Source organism: Microcaecilia unicolor, chromosome 1 (genome assembly GCF_901765095.1).
Source record: "Microcaecilia unicolor chromosome 1, aMicUni1.1, whole genome shotgun sequence".
NCBI classification, from domain to species: Eukaryota; Metazoa; Chordata; class Amphibia; order Gymnophiona; family Siphonopidae; genus Microcaecilia; species Microcaecilia unicolor.
In genome coordinates, this window is record NC_044031.1 from 455196620 (window position 1) to 455219963 (window position 23344).

Here is a 23344-nt window from a genome sequence, read left to right on the forward strand (position 1 = left end):
GAGTGCATCGGTGGCCTCAAGGAAGTTTAATAAACAGGAGTGGAAGTGAGCCTATTCACTGTAAGCAAGGAAGCCAATTAGGATTATATGTTTCCTCTTCCCAGCGCAGCCGTCATCCCCGTTCACTCAAAACCAAGCAACCTATGAGCTGCTACATCCACATTGTCGTTTTTTTTTATTGGGCCATCTGTAACTGTAACAAGTCTAAAACTGTTTCAATTGATAGGCAGTGCCTTAAACGGTGGAGGACAAAATGGTTTGTTTTGTTTTTTGTACTTATTGGGAAGGCTTTTTAATTTATTTGAAAGCTTTCCATATGTAGATATAAATATCATGAAATAACAATTGGATATTATTAAAACAGCTTAAAATTATTATAGCTGGTAAAACAGCAATTTTAAACTCTGTATTTTGTACTAATTTTTCAACACTAAAAATAAACACAGTGTATACAATACAGATAACCAAATTTCAGTGAGGATATCCCGTTTCCTGATGGGTTCATCTTAACTGTTGTAATCTTACATTGGGAAGCCTGGTGTTATAAAGGTGATGGAATATATTGAAATTAAATGGAAGTAGAATAAAACTCTCTTTTCATTGCGGCACATGGAATCGCATCTTCATCTGTTTTGTAGAAGTTTACGTTTGAGCTATACAAATGGATTATTCTGTTTTGAACATGTTTTAGGGTGGTTTTATAAGTCAAAATGAAAATAAATATTTTGTTTCATGCAGATCTCTTTTGTTTAAACATAAATGGGCTATAAGCCCCTAGTGCAGCCCATTGGTTTTCTTATATTTTGTTTTTCTGATAACTTATATTGTGCCAAAACTGAAAACTCTTTATCTCCAAATGGTTGATAATAAAAGGAGCTCATTGTGAACACTATCTACCCTAAAAGGTTGTTTTGTGGCTGTACATGAAGAACTGTGATATTGAATAAATAAGTGTATGTTTGTGTCCCTAGTCATGCATCCTAAGCTTATATAATCCTTTCAAGAAATCCAGTTAATCTTTTAACTTATTAATGGAGCATAACCACAGAGGCATGGTATGGTTGCATTTTCAATATGGTAATACTAGGGCCCAGCTAAGGAACAGGTTATTTTGAGTTAATCATTACTGGACCAAACTTGCTTTCCTTGTGCCTTCACTATCCAGCAGGTAGGCAGTGTCTTAAAAGGTGGAGGATAAAAGGTATTTTTTTTTTTACATTTATATAGCTCATTATCCCAAGCAAAGTCTGGTTCAATGTGGCTTACTACTACTACTTAGCATTTCTATAGCGCTACAAGGGTTACGCAGCGCTGTACAAGTTAAAACATGGGGAAGGACAGTCCCTGCTCAAGAGAGCTTACAATCTAAAGGTAACAAGCTATGTAGTCAGTGTAGGTATCATGAATGGGGAAGGTGGTTAGGCGCCAAAAGCAAGGGAGAAGAGATGGGCTTTGAGTAAGGACTTGAAGATGGGCAGGGAGGGCGTATGGGCTTGGGGAGTCTGTTCCAGGCATACGGTGATGCGAGGCAGAAGGGGCGGAGTCTGGAGTTAGCGGTGGTGGAGAAGGGTACAAATAGGAGTGATTTGTCCTGAGAGCGGAGGTTACGGGTGGGGACATAGGGGGAGAGGAGGGAGGAGAGGTAATGAAAATACAGCAAGACAATAATAGAATTCAGTTATGTCATGGGAACAAATAGATGGATACAGTGGTGGAAATAAGTATTTGATCCCTTGCTGATTTTGTAAGTTTGCCCACTGACAAAGACATGAGCAGCCCATAATTGAAGGGTAGGTTATTGGTAACAGTGAGAGATAGCACATCACAAATTAAATCCGGAAAATCACATTGTGGAAAGTATATGAATTTATTTGCATTCTGCAGAGGGAAATAAGTATTTAATCCCTCTGGCAAACAAGACCTAATACTTGGTGGCAAAACCCTTGTTGGCAAGCACAGCGGTCAGACGTCTTCTGTAGTTGATGATGAGGTTTGCACACATGTCAGGAGGAATTTTGGTCCACTCCTCTTTGCAGATCATCTCTAAATCATTAAGAGTTCTGGGCTGTCGCTTGGCAACTCGCAGCTTCAGCTCCCTCCATAAGTTTTCAATGGGATTAAGGTCTGGTGACTGGCTAGGCCACTCCATGACCCTAATGTGCTTCTTCCTGAGCCACTCCTTTGTTGCCTTGGCTGTATGTTTTGGGTCATTGTCGTGCTGGAAGACCCAGCCACGACCCATTTTAAGGCCCTGGCGGAGGGAAGGAGGTTGTCACTCAGAATTGTACGGTACATGGCCCCATCCATTCTCCCATTGATGCGGTGAGTAGTCCTGTGCCCTTAGCAGAGAAACACCCCCAAAACATAACATTTCCACCTCCATGCTTGACAGTGGGGATGGTGTTCTTTGGGTCATAGGCAGCATTTCTCTTCCTCCAAACAGGGCGAGTTGTGTTCATGCCAAAGAGCTCAATTTTTGTCTCATCTGACCACAGCACCTTCTCCCAATCACTCTCGGCATCATCCAGGTGTTCACTGGCAAACTTCAGACGGGCCGTCACATGTGCCTTCCGGAGCAGGGGGACCTTGCGGGCACTGCAGGATTGCAATCCGTTATGTCGTAATGTGTTACCAATGGTTTTCGTGGTGACAGTGGTCCCAGCTGCCTTGAGATCATTGACAAGTTCCCCCCTTGTAGTTGTAGGCTGATTTCTAACCTTCCTCATGATCAAGGATACCCCACGAGGTGAGATTTTGCGTGGAGCCCCAGATCTTTGTCGATTGACAGTCATTTTGTACTTCTTCCATTTTCTTACTATGGCATCAACAGTTGTCTCCTTCTCGCCCAGCGTCTTACTGATGGTTTTGTAGCCCATTCCAGCCTTGTGCAGGTGTATGATCTTGTCCCTGACATCCTTAGACAGCTCCTTGCTCTTGGCCATTTTGTAGAGGTTAGAGTCTGACTGATTCACTGAGTCTGTGGACAGGTGTCTTTCATACAGGTGACCATTGCCGACAGCTGTCTGTCATGCAGGTAACGAGTTGATTTGGAGCATCTACCTGGTCTGTAGGGGCCAGATCTCTTACTGGTTGGTGGGGGATCAAATACTTATTTCCCTCTGCAGAATGCAAATAAATTCATATACTTTCCACAATGTGATTTTCCGGATTTAATTTGTGATGTGCTATCTCTCACTGTTACCAATAACCTACCCTTCAATTATGGGCTGCTCATGTCTTTGTCAGTGGGCAAACTTACAAAATCAGCAAGGGATCAAATACTTATTTCCACCACTGTATATCTGAAACAAAGTTAACAAAGCTGAGATTAGCATATATACCCAACTGGGCATTTAAAAGTTTATCCTTTAATGATACCACATGTTCAGAAATCCATAGCCGTTAGTATAGGCAGTTATTCAAAGACTATCACATGCACACACCAGAACTGGCATCCATCACATTGCAAAAATAAACAACTTATACAAGGTACATCAAAAATTTAATTTTTATTTCTTTATTTCTATCTTCCAAAGTTCCAGACAGCAGATGTACAGATCCGTATAATGCACAAGCCAGCATGTTTGAAAATATAGTGAGATCAATAAAAATGCTACCAGCAATAAAGAATGACAACTTCGATAAAGCAGCTCATAGGTTTACTTGCTTTGTTTTGAGTGTACAGGGATGATGGCTGCGTAGGGAAGGGGAAACTTAGACTACCCTAATTGGTTTCAACATTTTGATGTCACTTGGTCTCCTGTCTATTAAACCTCCTTGGTCCCAAGGCTGGCGCGAGGAGTCGTTGCTCCTACCCTCCTGCCTCTACCTCATTGTAAAGGTACAAGAAGGGGGAGGTAGGGAGGGGTGTGTGCCTGCGCAGGGGAATGGGTTTGGTCCACTGGGACCACCAGGAAAAAGTTTTTAAAAAATTTCCAGGGTCATGGTGGGAGGGGGGCCGTCATGGTCCACTGGACCACCAGGGAAATTTAAACAAAAAATTCAAGGGGGGGGGGGGGTGTGGGGAGGTGATAGGTAGGAAGGACAAGCAGGCAACCTTTATAGCTTCCTGCTTGTGTTTCTCTCCTCTCCGACAGCTCCATAGCAGCTGTAAAATTTACTTGTTAAATTAGGGGTGCTCTAGAGCTGTGCATCTTGTGGAATACACATTAGATTACGAATGGGCTCATTAGAATACTAATGAGCTCACTATAATACATTTGCATGAGGTTCTCGGTGGCTGCTAACGGCACACGTTAGAGTCACAGAAAACCCCTTTGTGCATTCCTAGCTACCTAAACGTTTGCTTTAGACTGGCTAGAACCAGTGTAAAGCAAACGTTTGTGCATGTGGCCCTTGGTCCTTAGTACATCAAAACGTCAAGTAAGAAAAAATAGACTGGACTTATGGATCCTGACACAGAAACTGCATGTAAGCAGACTCCCTCAACTCATACAGAGTACAGACTGACTATTGCTTAATACAAGATAACAAATTAGAAATATACAAAGAAAAAGTGAGCCAAATGAAAATTTTGGAAAGCTAGATTCTGTGAGCAGTGTAATACTGGAGAAAGAGAAACCTGTATTTCCTCCTGCACTTTGTAAAATAAGAAATTGATATGTTTCTGGGTTTTATTCCTTATATTCTAGTCTCTAAAACAGAAAAATGTTTTATTTTTTACCTTTATCTGTTCAATTAACTTGGCCTCGGACTCACTTCTCTGCTAGCCTGTTTGTCTTTCCTTTTCTTTCTTTCTCCTGAGAGCCCCTTTGTTTTTCCCATTTTCATCCCTCATTTCTCTATTTACTAGCTCCCTATCTACTTATAGCTGAATTTTTAATCATGTTATTCCCATTTTCTGTCATTCGTTTCCAGCCTCTTTCCCATCATCGTCAATTCTCTGCCTTTTTTTCCCCTCCAAAATAGGTCCTTTGTCAATCCATCCTCCTATAGTGGGTATTTCCTCCCCCCCCCCCCCCCCCCCCAATCCCGTCTCTGGTCATCTCTTCCTCTACCCTTTCCCTCACTACTACTACTACTTGCTCCCTCTTGAATTCTGCGCATAAATTTTGCAAATTGTACAAAATTCTGTATGCAAAATTTGCAAATTCTGCAAATTTGTCATAATTCAAACAATATTACAGCTCCTGCCTGTACACAGATACATCCAGATTTTTCCAGCCCTCTCCCCTGTACCCACATCATCCTTACCCCCCTGTTTAGAAAGCCGTGCAGTAATGCCGACACAGCCCATTCACTTTGAATGGGCTGTGTCGGCATTGCCACGTGGCTTTTTTAAACGGGGGGGGGGGGGGGGGGGGCTTGCAGCTGCACCCACACACCATCCATAGCTGCTTTTTTGTTCCCTAGCCCTCCCCGCACTCATACACCATCTATAGTTTTTTTCCCAGCCCCCCCCCACCACACCCACACTGTCCATAATTTTTTTTCCAGCGCCATACCCACACATGGCCTCCACCTGTACTCGCCAGTCAGATACGATGAGGAGGAGCTGCAGCACAAATACCTCTTTGAGGCAGGAAAGAACCCCACTCTTTCCTGCCTGCTGCAGCTGCTCTGGGCCGGAATCACCACTTCTTCCAAACGGCCGCTGAGACTTGCTGTGGCAGTCTTCCAAGATTACCGTTTAAGTCTCGGCAGCCATTTTGAAGACGTGACAGTACTGGCCTAGAACAGCTGCAGTGGGCAGGAAAGAGTGGGGTTCTTTCCTGTCCCCGAAGAGGCCACTGACCAGCAGGGGTGTTAAGGTAGGCCTGGGGACAGCCCACCGAGGCTTGGCCTGGGGACAGCCCACCGAGGCTTGGGGGGGGGGGGGGGTGAGAACAGTCAGCCACAACCCATTTGATCCTTGGGATGTAATGGAATGTCTTTTACTGCTGACATAGGCACTGGGCCCACCCTAAGAATTTTAACTTGCCCGCCTCATCAGCCACCGTTCCCGGTAGATTCTGTGGGAAAAATCTTGCATAGCTGGGGAATTCTGTGGAAATCCTGCTCTGCTTTTGCACAGAATTCCAGTAGGAGTATACTACACTTTAGGGATTCTCAACCTAGTCCTCAGGGAACACCCAAGCCAGTCTAGTTTTCAGGATATCCACAAGGAATATGCATGAGACATATCTTGAAAACCAGACTGGCTTGGGATTCCCAGAGTACTGGGTTAAGAAACCCTGCTCCAGTTTATAGAGCACTGCTTCTCAACCCTCTCCTGGAGGCACACGTCAGTCAGATTTTCAGGATCATCCCAATGGATGAGAGGTTTGCATTTAATAGGTCTCTGCTATATGTAAATGTATAATGCATATTTATTATGGTAATCCAGAAAACCCAACTGGCTAGTGTGCGTCCAGGAGAGGGTTGAGAAGCACTGCTATAAATGTCTGCCTTAGGCCTGGTTTTTAAATTCTGCCGGTTTCATATCCCCTCTTCTTTAAAGAGACATTATTGTTATGAACAGTCATGTGGTCCTCTATGAAATAATGCTATTAAATAGGGACAAATTGAACCCACTAGAGTCACTCAACATTCATTGATTTACACCTGAACTCCAGTATATTTAAAGTTTACAAAATATCTTTATTGAAAAAGTGTGCCTTTAACAATCAGCACTTATCCCAACTAAAATCTACAATACATTCATTTATTCACCAATCACACTAAGTACCTGACAAAAATCTCCATCAGTGCCAACTCACTTGAATATACATAAACCATTATCATTCACAATTATTGCAACTATAAGTCTTTGGATTGCTGTTAATTTCCAATTAGATCTCTCATCCCGGCTTTCGACTAGAGTACTTTATTCAACCTAAGCTGTACTGGTTTCACCTTCAGTCCGCTTAGTTTAGTCTCTTATGCAGTCCACCTTTGCAAAATGTAATATCTTTGGATCTCCCATACAGGCACACGATGAAAGGTAACAATTCCACTATTCATCATCAGGTGTTCCTCATACATATGCCGGTTTCCCTGAAGGTGAAACCAGTACAGCTTAGTTTGAATAAAGTACCCGAGTGGAAAGCCAGGATGAGAGATCTAATTGGAAATTAACAGCAATCCAAAGACTTATAACATTGCAATAATTGTGAATGATAATGGTTTATGTGTATTCAAGTGAGTTGGCACTGATGGAGATTTTAGTCAGGTACTTAGTGTGATTGGTGAATGAATGAGTGTATTGTAGATTTTAGTTTGGATAAGTGCTGATTGTTAAAGGCACACTTTTTCAATAAAGATATTTTGTAAACTTTAAATATACTGGACCTCTATAAACTAAGCCAAAACAAAAATACTAGTTCCACCCCACACAAAACCAAACCTCGAACTGGGCAGTAGGTACAGCGCCCGAGCGTGCAAATTTTCTGTTTCGTAGGACACCCCCGACTTAAAATACTGATGCTGCTTCTATAGCCAGTTCCTTCTTAATTAAATTCTTCCACAGCAAGTGCGGGAAATGACATCAAGCGCCCCATCACATAGACGCATCCCCTCCCCGCCTCCCCCTCATTTGAATCTGTTTCCCATCCCGGGTTGTAGTTAAGCGAGTAGTGCGTGTAAGAAGCTGCAAGAAGCTCCTTGGTAGCACAGCTCAGTTAGGAGGCTGCGTTCGCGTCGGGAACGCTGGAGTTGCTAGTTGGGCTGCTGCGTTCGGATTCAAGGATCTAGAATTGAGGTTACGACTAGCGCTTGGCCTGTGCCGGGGCGACGCGTCGTTTTTCGGCGCGCGCTGGTGTTGCTTGCTCTCGCTTGAAACATGGCGGCCAGCGTCAGCGCAGCTATGAGCGGCGGCAGGCGCACGGTATTCCTCTTCGACCGTCGCACGGAGCAGTCGGACTTGGAGCGAAGGACGGTGGAGGTGGGCGCTGAGACCTTCGAGGACTTCCGCCGCACAGTTTGCCAGGTACGGAGTAGCACAGCTCAGTTAAGCCGCCTTTAGGTTGACAACAGTGTCAAACGTACGTATGACGGGGAGTGGCGCGTGTCGAAGGAGGTTGGGGGCTGGGGCTAGAGACAACCGTGGCTTGCCAGAGGCCGTGGTGAAGTACGGTTCTTGTCAAAACCTCTGAGTTTCTGACGGAAAAAAACCAACGCAGAAGTTAATGCGGAAGTTTCACCTGTCAGTTTGCCTTGCTCTGTGTGTCAGATGATGGTTGTAACGTGACGAAGGAACCTGTAGAGAGCTGTTAATATTTACATCTGTCGTGTTCATTGGACGTATTAAAAGCGCTGAGAAAACTTCAAAGCCGCTTAGAGTGTTTTGTACTACTACTACTACTATTTAGCATTTGTACTAAATGAAGTGAGCAGAGAAGAGACCAGGAGGTGCGCTGTCACTTCCCAACCTCTTAACCCCCCCCCCCCCTCCAAAAACCCCACAGCACTATTTACACGCATTTCTTTATGGAGCATTGGTGGGAACTGGGATGGAAGATAAAGGGGTCTTTCTTCTATACCATAGTAGGCCTGCCCCCCCCCCCCCCCCACAAATTTTCTCAGTGGTCCTTGAGCCTTAAAGGTTCAACTAAAAGTTTTGCTCCCCACCCTAGTGATCTTAAGTACTTCATGATGGGAATTTTCCAGAGGAGGAAAATTAATGATTATCTCCAACAATTCTCCTCTCCCTCTTTGGCTGGTAAAGTCAATTCTCCTCAGCATCCTTGGCTAGTAAAGCACAGGCCTAGTTAGAGCCCAACTGACCCCAGGATATTCTGTTTCTGTCATAGCTAAATCCATAACCAAAATTGGATGCTTGGTTTTAGCAGAAACCAAAGCTGAAAATGAAAGTGGCCAGCCCACCTCTACCACTGCACACAGCCTTCCACCACCACACGCAACATATCTTCCCCTCCTGGATCTACCTGTTAGCCTCCTCCTCCCGGGCCCACTGTAGGCACCCTGGTGGTCTAGTGGGAAAAGAGTAATTTGGTTGCTCTCAACCATGGCTGTGTCTACCATCCAAATGCCTACCAAGACCTTCAGTTGCAGTCTTGTGAGATTGCTGCTGAAGGTCACGGCCATTTGGGTAGCAGAGATGGTCTGGGTGAGAGCGACTGTGAATCGCTCTTGCTCCCGGTTAGGCCACCAGACCACCAGTGCACCCAAGGTAGGCGTGGGTGGGGGTAGCTGTCTGGTAGGTCCAGGAGAGGGAGGGGCTGTGGGGGAAGGGAGGCTGTGTGCTGCAGCACAGGAGGTGTCTCGGTTTCAGCCAAAAGTACCCTGGCATTTTTGGCTGAAACTCAGATTTCATGCTGGTTTTGGTGCTGAAACCAAAGTTTGGTCTGCCTCTAAGCTTAATATGTAGTGGGTGTCTCAGATGTTTGGGGAGATTAAATTGAAGCAGGATGAGGCGGGCAAGTTAAAATTCTTAGAGTGGGCCCAGTGCCTATGTCAGCAGTAAAAGGACATTCCATCCCAAGGATCAGTCCATACAAATGGGTTGTGCCCATCCACCAGCAGGTGGAGATAGAGAATTCTGAGTTGTGCCTCATGAGCTCCTGTGCTTAGCAACCAAGCCAGTATTATTGCAGGCAGGATAGCAGCTCCTGTGCACTGTGGTGATTTCTGTGTGGCCTCCTTACCTGCTTATAGGTTCAGTTGTTTGGGGTTGAAAATATCCTGTGCCTCAGGTGTAAACCTAGTAGTCTAGGTCCCTCCCTGCACCCCCGTTGCCACTTTCTTCCTCTTTCTCAGTCTTCCCTTCTCTTTTTCTTCTGCCTCTATTTGTGGGCATGCCTACGTTGGCTGTCAGTACTTCGTCTCTGGGAGTTCAATCCAGCTTCACTCCGATGGTGGTTTTGGTGGGCTCAGCGCCAATGGCTGCTGCACTCCATGAGGGTTTAGTGGCCATTTTGTCAGCAGGTTCCTCGCCCGCAACTGTGTCGTGGGATGTTTTGCGGGGGTAGAAGTCTCTGCCGTTTTCGCCTGAATTTGTTCTTTTATTACATCAGGCCTTTTATTAAAGTCAGCTCAAGCTGCCTCTCCTTCTTCCTTTCACGTTGCTTTTGAGGAGCAGCTTCCTAAGAAATTAAACAATCTTGTTGGAAGTTGGTTCCTGTTAGGCTGCAGGCTTGCTTTTGTGTGAACCCAGGCAACTTCCCGGGCAGAATCCCAGGCGGTTTCACCAGGAGATATTAGCAGTGCAGCGACATGGTCATCATTGCATTCCTTTCTGAACCATTACAAAATTTATGTTTTGGCCAGGAGTGATGCTACTTTTTTCAGAGTGGTAATTCAGGGGACCTTATTTTCCCCTACCTGATAAGTATCGTACACCGCCTTGAGTGAATTCCTTCAAAAAGGTGGTAAATAAATCCTAATAAATAAATTAATAAAGTATTGCTCTTGTACATCCCACTAGTTTGCAGTGGTCTAGCATGGGTGATAAGGAAGATGAATTTTAGTCATACTTGCTAATTTCCTTTCCTTGAGTTCTGCTAGACCAGTCCAGGACCCCATCCTGGAAGTCAATGGTGTAGGGAATAGTTTGGGGATTTGTCTTCTTGGCTTCTATGCTTTGTATCAAGTGTTTTTAAAACACTGCAGCATAATACTGACCCCCCCCCCCCCCCAAAAAAAAAAAAAAAGACACTTTAAGGTAATGGTTTTGTTCAGTATCCTTCTGCTTTGGCACTGATATACTGGAAAGTTTAAGGCTGAATCAACAAAACTGCTTTGACTTGTTTATGAATTAAGTGGTATGTCAAATTAATAAACGATAAACTTATTCCAGTGCTGATACTGTTAGTGTTCATTTTTTTCTCCGAGGACAAGCAGGCTGCTGCTTGTTCTCACGACTGGGGTTGACGTCCATGGCAGCCCCCACCAACCGGAACAAAACTTTGCGGGTGGTCCCGCACGCAGAGCACGCCCACCGCGCATGCGCGGCCGTCTTCCCGCCCGTGCGTGACCGTTCCCGCTCAGTCTTTTCTTTTCCGCGCTGGAGAGAGCCGTGTTCGTCTCTCTCTCTGTCAGCCCCGGAAACCGGATCGCGCTTTTGACGCAAGATTTTTCTTCGTTGTTTCTTTGATTGTTTTATTTTGTTCTAAAAAAGAAAAAAAAAAAAAAGAAAACTTTGTTTTTCCCCTCGTATTTTTAGCGGGGGCGCCTCGTTGTGGCCTTGTGGCCGCGCGGTCGATTTATTTTTCGAGGTGTGATTTTTACCGCCACCATCGACGGCTTTGACTTCGCCGACGCGATTTTTCCGTCGATGTCCTCGAAGGTCCCGAGTGGATTTAAGAAGTGTGGTTGGTGCGGCCGGCATATCTCGCAGACCGACACTCACGCTTGGTGCCTCCAGTGCCTCAGGCCGGAGCACGATACCAAGACGTGCACCTTGTGTCTCGGTTTACGGAAACGGACACAGGTGGCGAGGCAAGTTCTGCGGGACTGTCTTTTTGGAACTTGCGCCAGCCCCTCGACGTCGACGGCATCGGTGTCGACGGCCGGATCTTCGGTACTGGTACCGATTTCGTGGACATCGGCACCGACGGCACCGACCCCAGGAGCACAGGTCCCGTTGGCCCGCCGGTCTTCCGGAGATGGCAGGGGTGAGCGGCCGCGTGGGCAGTCGGCCCCGGTCACTCTCTCTACCCAGGGCCCTCGGGACCGAATCCTGTCGGACTCGAGACCGAGGGGGACCTACCTCCTTCTCTTCGGTACCGCCGAGCGCTGATGACGGGCACCGGAAAAAGGCTAAAAAGCACCGTCATCGGTCGCCCACGGCGCATGTGGCTACCGGCTCCAGAGATAACTCGACGCCGAGGAAGCGGCAGCGCCGGGAGGAGCGTTCCCCCTCGGTGGTAGAGGTATCGCTACGTCAGGGCACCGGCACTTCGGTGCTGTCTCCTGGACCCGAGCAGATTCCGGCACCTCTACCGGCCCCCTCGCCTTTCCCGACAGCGGGCCTTGAGTGCCTCCGAGCCATCCTTCTGGGGATCCTGGAAGGGCTGATGTGCCAGACTGTGCCGGCGCCGGGGGTGCTTGCGCCCTCGGCGCCGTTGATGGAGGCGCCGGCATGCTCTAGCCCGGTGCCGAGGCCTTCGACGCTGCTTGCGGTGCCGGTCTCGACCGTCACGCAGGTGGAGTCCCCGTCGACGTCGATGGAGGGAGCTTCATCCCCGCCGGCGCGGGAGTCCACCGCTCGACGACGCCACCGAGGACTCAGTACCTTGAAGCCGGGCCCGGTTGAGGTCTGAGCTACAGGAGCTCATGTCCGACACCGAGGAAGAGGCCTTGTGGGGGGAGGAGGAGGACCCCAGATATTTCTCCTCAGAGGAGTCTGTGGGCCTTCCCTCCGACCCCACTCCTTCACCAGAGAGGAAGCTCTCGCCACCTGAGAGCCTCTCTTTTGCATCCTTCGTCAGGGATATGTCTATTTGCATTCCCTTCCCCGTGGTCTCTGTGGATGAGCCGAGGGCCGAGATGCTCGAGGTCCTCGACTATCCATCACCACCTAGAGAGTCCTCCACGGTACCATTGCACAATGTCCTCAAAGAGACACTGCTTCGGAACTGGTTGAGACCTTTATCTAATCCCACCATCCCCAAGAAAGCGGAGTCCCAATACAGGATCCACTGAGACCAAGAGTTAATGCGGCCTCAATTGCCTCATGACTTGGCGGTCGTGGACTCTGCTCTCAAGAGGGCACGGAGTTCGAGGGATACCGCCTCGGCGCCCCCGGGGCGGGAGTCTCGCACTCTGGACTCGTTTGGGAGGAAGGCCTACCAATCTTCAATGCTCGTGACCTGCATCCAGTCATACCAGCTCTACATGAGCATACACATGCGGAATAATGTGAAGCAACTGGCGGACCTGGTCGACAAGCTCCCCCCGGAGCAGTCCAGGCCTTTTCAGGAGGAGGTCAGGCAGCTGAAGGCGTGCAGAAAGTTCCTGTCCAGGGGTATATATGACACCTGTGATGTGGCATCTCGTGCTGCGGCCCAAGGTATAGTGATGCGCAGGCTCTCATGGCTGCGTGCCTCTGACCTGGACAACCGCACCCAGCAGCGGCTGGCCGATGTCCCTTGCCGGGGGGATAATATTTTTGGTGAGAAGGTCGAGCAGTTGGTGGACCAACTACACCAGCGGGAAACCGCCCTCGACAAGCTCTCCCACCGGGCGCCTTCAGCATCCACCTCAGCAGGTGGAAGTTTTTCCCGGGCCAGGCAGGCTGCGCCCTACGCCTACAACAAGCGTAGATACACCCAGCCGGCCCGAAGGCCTCATCAGGCACAGGGACAGTCCCAGCGCGCTCGTTCCCGTCAACAGCGTGCGCCTAAGCAGCCCCCGGCGCCTCCGCAGCAAAAACCGGGGACGGGTTTTTGATTGGATCCATGGGAACATAGCCGCCATCAAAGTGTCCGTACCGGACGATCTGCCAGTCGAGGGGAGGTTAAAACTTTTTCACCAAAGGTGGCCTCTAATAACCTCCGACCAGTGGGTTCTCCAAATAGTGCGGTGCGGATACGCCCTGAATTTGGCCTCCCCTCCACCAAATTGTCCTCTGGGAGCCCAATCCTTCAGCTCCCAACACAAGCAGGTACTTGCAGAGGAACTCTCCGCCCTTCTCAGCGCCAATGCGGTCGAGCCCGTGCCACCTGGGCAGGAAGGGCAGGGATTCTATTCCAGGTACTTCCTTGTGGAAAAGAAAACAGGGGGGATGCGCCCCATCCTAGACCTGAGAGGTCTGAACAAATACCTGGTCAAAGAGAAGTTCAGGATGCTTTCCTTGCTTACCAATGATTCAGAAAAACGATTGGCTATGTTCCCTGGATTTAAAGGACGCATACACTCGCATCCCGATACTGCCAGCTCACAGACAGTATCTCAGATTCCGCCTGGGGACACGGCACTTTCAGTATTGTGTGCTGCCCTTTGGGCTCGCCTCTGCCCCACGGGTGTTCACGAAGTGCCTCGTGGTGGTCACGGCGTATCTACGCAAGCTGGGAGTGCACGTGTTCCCATATCTCGACGATTGGTTGGTCAAGAACACCTCGGAGGCAGGAGCTCTCCGGTCCATGCAGTGCACTATTCACCTCCTGGAGCTGCTGGGGTTTGTGATAAATTACCCAAAGTCCCCGATCCAATCTCTGGAATTCATAGGAGCTCTGCTGAATTCACAGACGGCTCAGGCCTTTCTTCCCGAAGCGAGGGCCCACAACCTCCTGTCCCTCGCTTCCCAGACCAGAGCGTCTCAGCAGGTCACAGCTCGGCAGATGTTGAGACTCCTAGGTCATATGGCCTCCACAGTTCATGTGACTCCCATGGCTCGTCTTCACATGAGATGTGCTCAATGGACCCTAGTTTCCCAGTGTAGCCAGGCCACCGTGAATCTAGAAGATGCCATCCGCCTGTCCCTCAGTTGCCGCAATTCGCTGCACTGGTGGACACTTCGGACCAATTTGACCCTGGGACGTCCATTCCAAATTCCGCAGCCCACGAAAGTGCTGACAACGGATGCATCTCGCCTGGGGTGGGGAGCTCATGTCGATGGGCTTCACACCCAGGGACTGTGGTCCCTCCAGGAACAAGATCTTCAGATCAACCTCCTGGAGCTCCGAGCAGTCTGGAATGCACTGAAGGCCTTCAGAGATCGGCTGTCCTATCAAATTATCCAAATTCGGACAGACAATCAGGTTGCAATGATTTGCGTCAACAAGCAGGGGGGCACCGGATCTCGCCCCCTGTGTCAGGAAGCCGTCGGGATGTGGCGTTGGGCCTGCCAGTTCGGCATGCTTCTTCAAGCCACATACCTGGCAGGTGTAAACAACAGTCTGGCCGACAGACTGAGCAGAGTCATGCAACCGCACGAGTGGTCGCTCCATTCCAGAGTGGTACGCAAGATCTTCCGAGAGTGGGGCACTCCCTCGGTGGACCTTTTCGCCTCTCAGACCAACCACAAGCTGCCTCTGTTCTGTTCCAGACTACAGGCACACGACAGACTAGCGTCGGATGCCTTTCTCCTCCATTGGGGGACCGGCCTCCTGTATGCTTCTCCTCCCATACCTTTGGTGGGGAAGACCTTACTGAAGCTCAAGCAAGACCACGGCACCATGATTCTGATAGCGCCTTTTTGGCCCCGCCAGATCTGGTTCCCTCTACTTCTGGAGTTGTCCTCCGACGAACTGTGGAGATTGGAGTGTTTTCCGACTCTCATTTCGCAGAACGACGGAGCGCTTCTGCACCCAAACCTTCAGTCTCTGGCTCTCACGGCCTGGATGTTGAGGGCATAGATTTCGCTTTGTTGGGTCTGTCTGAGGTGTCTCCAGTGTCTTGCTTGCTTCTAGAAACGATTCCACTAAAAAGAGTTACTTTTTCAAGTGGAGGAGGTTTGTCGTTTGGTGTGAGGGCAAGGCCCTAGAACCTCGTTCTTGTCCTGCACAGAACCTGCTTGAATACCTTCTGCACTTATCAGAGTCTGGCCTCAAGACCAACTCAGTAAGGAATCGCCTTAGTGCGATTAGTGCTTACCATCATCGTGTAGAGGGTAAAGCCATCTCTGGAGAGCCTTTAGTCATTCGATTCATGAGAGGCTTGCTTTTGTCAAAGCCCCCTGTCAAGCCTCCTGCAGTGTCATGGGATCTCAACGTCGTCCTCACCCAGCTGATGAAACCTCCTTTTGAGCCACTGAATTCATGCCATCTGAAGTACTTGACCTGGAAGGTCATTTTCTTGGTGGCAGTTACTTCAGCTCGTAGAGTCAGTGAGCTTCAAGCCCTGGTAGCTCATGCTCCATATACTAAATTTCATCATAACAGAGTAGTGCTCTGCACTCACCCTAAGTTCCTGCCAAAGGTGGTGTTGGAGTTCCATCTTAACCAGTCAATTGTCTTGCCAACATTCTTTCCCAGACTGCATACCCGCCCTGCTGAACGTCAGTTGCACACATTGGACTGCAAGCGAGCATTGGCCTTCTATCTGGAGCGGACACAGCCCCACAGACAGTCCGCCCAATTGTTTATTTCCTTCGACCCCAATAGGAAAGGGGTCGCTGTTGGGAAACGCACCATCTCCAATTGGCTAGCAGATTGCATTTCCTTCACTTACGCCCAGGGTGGGCTGACTCTTGAGGGGTCATGTCACAGCTCATAGTGTCAGAGCCATGGCAGCGTCGGTGGCTCACTTGAAGTCAGCCACTATTGAAAAGATTTGCAAAGCTGTGACGTGGTCATCTGTCTACACATTCACATCTCATTACTGCCTGCAGCAGGATACCCGGCGCGACAGTCGGTTCGGGCAGTCGGTGCTGCAGAATCTGGGGTTTAAATCCAACTCCACCCTCCAGGACCCGAATTTATTCTGGTCAGGCTGCACTCTCAGTTAGTTGTTCTTCGTAGGTCAATTTCTGTTATACCCTCGCCGTTGCGAGGTTCAATTGACCTGGGTTCTTGTTTTGAGTGAGCCTGAGAGCTAGGGATACCCCAGTCGTGAGAACAAGCAGCCTGCTTGTCCTCTGAGAAAGCGAATGATACATACCTGTAGCAGGTGTTCTCCGAGGACAGCAGGCTGGCTGTTCTCACCTACCCTCCCTCCTCCCCTTTGGAGTTGCGTTTTCCTCTTTTCTTGCTTGTCATTCAACTGAGCGGGAACGGTCGCGCACGGGCGGGAAGACGGCCGCGCATGTGCGGTGGGTGTGCTCTGCGTGCGGGACCGCCCGCAAAGTTTTGTTCCGGTTGGTGGGGGCTGCCGTGGACGTCAACCCCAGTCGTGAGAACAATCAGCCTGCTGTCCTCGGAGAACACCTGCTACAGGTATGTATCATTCGCTTTTCTGCCTCCATCTGCTGATAGAAAGGGGTCACAATCCACTAGTTTAGGACTGGTCTACCAGAAAGGAAATTAATAGGTATGAATAAATTTCACTACTGTGTGTGTGTGTTTTTTTAACCTTTAATTTCTCTGTCCTCTTTCATCTAGGGAAAGAATAGGTATTTCTGCTATTATGTTTATTAACTTTATTTTATTGTAGGAATTTGGCATCTCATCTGAAGATGCATTCATAATCACAACCACTAATAGGACGGTGATTACAGACACTAACTTTGGTAAGTGTGCTCCTGTTGTAATTGGGGACATGATATTTTTGTTTTTCATTGGTTGGAAATTTGTTTGTTTAGAAAAGAAAATGGCATTTTCCCACTGTTTCTAGTGTAATTTTTTGTTTTACATGCTTTTCCACTAATTGTTCCCAAAGCATGATACGAGAAGTGCAAGCAGTAAAATATCACCATCGATAAAATTATGCCTACAGTACGAATAACAGTAATCAACTGCATAAAAATAATAACAAAACCCAATGTTGAAATAAGCCAGGCTGAATAAGATTTATGTATATCAAGTGCAAGTATCCTGTTTCTCACAATGGCTAGTTTGGGTCACAAACACCTGGAAGATCTCAAAAACTAGATAATGTTGGCAGGGTTTATTTAAAGCAATTGCGTACATTGACAAAAGCTGTTGTGTATTTTTTAATATAAATCTTTATTAGATTAGTGATGTTTAAAGCTTTGTAGATTCACCCCCCACAGGTCCTTTCATTCACTGGGTTTTCTGGTAGTCATCTTGGGCTTCTCTTTTGGGGCAGATAGGTTCTTTGGCTCTTCTATAGCTGTTGTCCTCAGTGTTTTCATCCAGGAATGGCTTCAAAGCCTTAGTTTGACTGTGTTCAGCTTCTCTAGTCTGCGGTGATGTGGAGGGTGTAAGTTTCAGGCTTGGTTCTTAAGGGCTGTTTTCTTCATTGGCCACAGTAGTAGCAGTAAAGTATGGGTGATTCTACTAGGGTCCTTGGTAATCTCCCTGACATCTGTTGTATGTAGAAATTTGTAATTGTCAGTGTTCATCTTTTGCCCCAGCTGCAACTCATTTTGTTGGTCTTCATATTTTATTGCTTCTATGATATAAATACAGTTTTTGTATTTCTAGATTGCTTTTCCATTTGTAACTCAAGGCAGTTTACAGCATTTTTCTAGGTATTATAATAAGACTAGTGGAACCAAGCCTGTTTCGTCAAAAACGAGCCCTAGGAAGGCTCTCGTCTAAGCAATTTTTTTCCTCTCTCTCCTGCCCTCCCCTCCATGTCCCGCGATTCTGAGCTCCTTTCCATGTCCAGTGATTGTCCTGTGCCCTCCCCAGTGATTCTGCTGTGCCCTGCCCTCCCATCCGTGTCCCGCGATTCTGTCCTCCCCTCCAGCGTTCCGTTGCCTTCAGTTGCTTGGGTTCATAACATCCTGATGTGAGCTCGCCTCCAGCATTCCCTTCCCTCTCAGTGTTCCGCCCTCTGACGTCATTTCGTCTTTATGAGAGGGCGGGACAGTGAGAGGGATTGGAACGCTGGAGGCTTGCTGACGTCAAGATGTTACGAACCCAGCCAGCCAGAGAACATTGGAGGTACAAATTATATATATATATATATATATAGATAGATAGATAGATATGCTACACTTCATACTTGCTTGGTTATTGGTTCGTGATCTAATTTAACTTCATTCCTATGATATTTGCAGCTTCCTAGGCTGAAAGGGTGTGGTAAGTGTCTTATTTGTTCCTCTAGTAAAAGGGGTTCAGATCCCAGATTTGTGTACTCATTTTATTTCCATTTAGCTCGTGCCTTTATATTGGTACCTCAATGAGTTAGATTCAGGTAAGGCTCCCATTTACTAACTTGTGGTTAAATAGTATGTCATTGCAGTTCTGTGGTAAGTTATTTTTTGTGTTGCTGCAGCTGGGAATATTGTCTCATCTGCAACAACTCGGTGTGCCCCAAGCTGAACCTGTTCTCTTTGGAAGGACTGGGCCGATGATCGGAGAAGAATTCCTCTCTCCCATCCCCTTATAACATTTAGAATTAATAGTCCTCCTGGTAGGTAGTGGGGAAGGTGAGGCAGGAGCAATGCAGAAAAATCCACCCAGTAGGTGGGGTGAGGTTGGGGAGGGGGGGGGGGGGGACACCTGTTAATTCTAAACAGATTAGGGGATGGCACTGGCCACTTCAGTTTGCTCCTGATATGTTAAAACCTTGCAAGCTGTGTTACTCATGCAATGTTAAAACAAGCTGGATTATTTGTTGCATAAATAACTTGCATGCTTCACAGTTGAATATACAGTGCACTCCGTTTAAGCGCACACTCCACTAAACTGCATTGGCATGCTTCAGTCCCAGTTTGTTTTTCCATTGCTTTTACTAATGACACTTTGGTTTGGTACACCAGCTATAAGCGCGTGCTCTGTTTAAGTTCAGTGCATTGATTGGCTTCTTCAGCAACAACACTCCGTTTAGTCTTACCTTGCCAAACAGGATAAGGTTGGTAAGACTATGAAAATGATGACTATTGTTTTTTTGTTTTTTTTTTTAAATTAGCATGTTGATGGAAGAATAGTTTCTTTAAATAGCAGAACAAATCATGAATACCAGTTTGTAGCTATAGAATTTTGTTTATTTATATATGCTTTATGTAATTGAATGCTGGTAGGATTCTTTATCAGTGAAGATTTCAGTTGTAGTTCATTATATTTTTTGTGATGTGCTATTTTTTTCTTAGGGGGCTATTTTGTCAAGGGTTGTTTTGTGGAAGGGGCCATTTTGTCAAGGGCTATTTTGTTAGGGTGTGAAATGTCAAGGGTTATTTTGTTACAAGGCTATTTTGTCAGGGCTATTATGACTGGGTGCCTTTTCGGGTATATCAGAAATAGAAAGTCTATGATCATCAAGGAGTAAAAAGGGAAATCAAGGAGAACGGGGCTATAGCAGATAGGCTGAATGAATTCTTTGCCTTGTTCTTTACTGAAGAAGACGTAAGAGATTTACCTTCAACAGAGATGGCTTTCAAGGGCGATGATGCAGAGGAACTGAAAGAAAGACATACTAGCGGTTAGTGCAGTGGCCTGATAACCTGGGGAACTGGATTTGATTCCAACTGCAGCTCCTTGTGACTCTGGGGAAGTCACTTAACCCGCCATTGCCTCTGATACAAAATAAACACCAGTATATAATATGAAAACTGTTTTGGGGAATTCAGAGTCATCCTTAGCAAAAACAAGACATCAGTGGGATTAGTAACCATCTAAATGCACTTAATACATGGAAAGCAATGAGTACAAATGCTCGTAGCCTAAGTAAAAAGGTCCAAGGTCTGCAAACCCTGATGTTTTAAAAAGACTTGGCTATTGCTATTACAGAGACATGGTTCGATGACTCTCATGGATGAGATGCGACCATACTGGGTTTTAGTCTTTTTAGGATGGCTATGGAGGGCCGAAGAGGTGGAAGGGTGGTGCTGTATGTGAAAAATAATATCGGAGCAGTTTAAATGCAGGGGACCTTGGGAAAGGAAGAAGCTATATGGATTGCTGTGGGAAGAGAAGATGAAACCTGTATCCACATGGGTGTTATCTACAGACCTCCAGTAACAAATGAAGAAGCTGAAGCTGGACAACGATCTGATAGATGATATCCATAAGCTTAGTAAGAAAGGGGAAGCAATGTTGCAGGGAGATTTCATCTTGCCTGATGTGGATTGGAATGTCACATTTGCAGAATCGGAAAGAAGTAGGGAGATCGTGGATGCCTGTCAAAGTGCCTTGTTTAGATAAATGGTGATGGAACCCACGCGGGAAGAGTCAATGCTGGATCTAGTGCTCGCAAATGGAGGCAGTCTCCAGTGTTCGGTTGGGTGCCCACCTAGGCAATAGCGATTATAGTTTGATATAAGAGCAAAAGCGGAGTGTAGCTGCACAAAAGAGTACTGGATTTCAGATGTGCTGATTTTAGTAAAATGGGGGAATACCTGAAGGAGGAACTGATGACATAGTGCATGGATGAAGTGGAAGCACAGTGGTCCAAGCTGAAAGTTGCTATACATATGGCAAATGAAGCTGAAAGGTGCTATATGTAGTGCAAATGATCTTTACGAAAGGAAAATAAAAATAAGAGAAACAGGAACCCTATATGGTTCTCCAAACAAGTAGCTGAAAAAATAAGGGCAAAGTGGGCTTCTTCCTTGTCATCAAGCAGATGAAGCCATTACGTATGGGTTGTGTCCATCAACCAGCAGGGGGAGATAGAGAGCACTCAACTTTTCACAGTGCCTCATGGCCAGCCGGCTCCACTGCCTCTTCAGTATTCTCTATCTCCCCAAGCAGGGTGGCTGCAGCTTCTTTGAGCTCCATCAAAAATCTGCCTGGGGGTGGCTCCTGGCTTTCCAGTTGTTAGCTGGGGTGTTAGAGGCTATAGCAGCTTCACTTTGAAGGCACATAGGTTAGCCCTTTCCCTGCCTTACCCATGCCCCCGTGGATGTGGACATATTAGCTTGCTTTTCCCTGTCCTTTCCCACTCAGTGGATGCAGGCACGTTGGTTCGCCTTTCCCTGCCTTTCCCACTCATCTGAGCCTCCGGAGTTCTTATTACTTCTGCTTTCCTCACAGCGTTAAAAAAAAAAAAATGGAACAGAGGTTTTCCTTTGATTCTTCTATGGGACCGGAGCTGTGATACTCGGTCCGGTGAGGTAAGAGTGTTTTCTAACTCCTCCGGGGTGGGCCCGCGATTGGGGCGTTTTTGGCGCGAAACCGCCATTTTGAATTTTCCCGCCATTTTCGGCGATGGCTGCAGAGAATGTAAAGCGCTGTTCCCGGTGTGGCAAGCGCAAATCAGCACGGGGCTCTGTAAATCGTGCTGTACAGGTGTAAGAGCCAGCCCGAGCATGGTGAGCGATGATTCTTCCCGCTCAGAGCTGGCAGCGGACACCATTTTGAATTCTCTGCATGGCGCGGCTTCCGTAGAGACGGAGAGCCATGAGCCCGGGGGGGGGGGGGGGGGGCCTCGAATTGAGGCTATTCAGGGAGCGGCTAGCCCCGGACGGGATCTGGGTGCCCAGGGCGAGTTTTTCTCCCCTGATTTTGTGTTGTTATTGCATAAAGCATACATGCTGAAAAGAGCTCTCCCTCAAGGGTCGTCTGAGGCCCCTTCTATTGTCCCCCCCGGTGGATTCTGGCCTGGGACTGCCCGCTGAGGCTATTTTCCCTGATAATTGGCATAAAGAAAAGCGTAGAAGGGCTAATTCCCCTTCAGATTGTGGTGCACCTCCTTTTTCCCCCCCCGTGGTCGAGCTGTGAGGATTCGGAGAGTTCTGGCAGGCCTTCGTGGTCTGAGAAGCCAGAGTCAGGTGCAGAATTACCACAGGATCTGGATGATCCCTCCGCAGTGAGGATTTTCCACTGTGATGAGCTGCCAGCGCTTATTTCAGATGCCCTACGGGTCCTTTCTATTGAAGAGCCTGACAGTGGCACGGCCTCCTCTGTGAATCCTAGGATGGCTAGTACCAAAAAGCCTGCTCGAGCCTTTCGTTTGCATGACTCCATCCAAGAGCTTATTTCCGCTCAGTGGGCTGACCCCGAGGGACCTTTGAAAGTTTCCAGGGCTATGGGGCAATTATACCCTCTGAGTGAGGAGCATTTGGCTCGCTTTGCAATGCCTAAAGTAGATGCCCTAGTCACTGCGGTGACAAAGAGAACTACCCTCCCTGTGGAAGGAGGAGTTGCCCTGAAGGTTATAAAAGACCGTAGGCTGGAAGCAGCACTTAAACGGTCCTTTGAAATTGCAGGTCTTACTGTTCGGGCGTCTGCATGCAGTTGTTATGCTGCTAGAGCCTGCCTGGCGTGGTTGCAACAGGCAGTGGAACAGCCCGGAGATGGAGCGGAGCCCTTCTTGGATGTGGCTCCGCGGCTGGAGTCGGCCTTGTCCTTTTTGGCTGATGCCCTTTATGATATTGTTAGAGCTTCGGCTAAACACATGGCAGTAGCAGTGGCGGCTCGCCGCCTTATTTGGCTACGACATTGGGCAGCGGACATGGCCTCTAAGCAAAGGTTGGTGAAGTTGCCCTTTCAAGGCCTTCTCCTATTTGGTGAGGAGTTGGAAAAAAAAATTGTTAAAGGCCTGGGAGATCCTAAACCCCAGCGCTTGCCCGAAGGTAGGCCGAGGCCTTCCTCCAAGGGCCAGGTGGTCCACTTCTCTTATAGACCTCGCTTCCGTGAAGCTAGAAGGTACCGCCTGGGGCGTTCTGCTAGGTTCACTTCTCGTGCCCTTTTTTTCAGCAGAGGAACTCCTTTCGCTCGGACAAGCGTTCCACAGCCACTGGCTCTAGGCCTGGAGTTCAGGGGCGACCCTCTCAATGATGGTGCGCCGGCCCCTCCTCGCTTCCTGTCATCGGAGGACGTCTTTCCCTCTTTGCCGAGGAGTGGGCCAATATTTCCTCAGATCAGTGAGTTCTGGACCTGATCAGAGATGGCTACAGAATAGAATTCAACGCCCCAGTAAGAGACGTGTTTGT

The 23344-nt window shown here is 47.8% G+C and overlaps 1 protein-coding gene across 2 annotated transcripts in view; it reads left to right on the top strand.

The window, feature by feature from the left end:
* The first annotated feature begins 7570 nt into the window (after positions 1-7570).
* Positions 7571-23344, top strand: part of SMCHD1 (structural maintenance of chromosomes flexible hinge domain containing 1) — a 735404-nt gene continuing 719630 nt past the window's right edge. For both annotated transcript variants that reach the window (XM_030213010.1, XM_030213015.1), the window contains exons 1-2: positions 7571-7927; positions 16993-17068. In XM_030213010.1, coding sequence (XP_030068870.1) covers positions 7781-7927; positions 16993-17068 — 223 coding nt within the window. In that variant the 5' untranslated portion in view covers positions 7571-7780. The remainder of the gene's footprint in view (positions 7928-16992; positions 17069-23344) is intronic.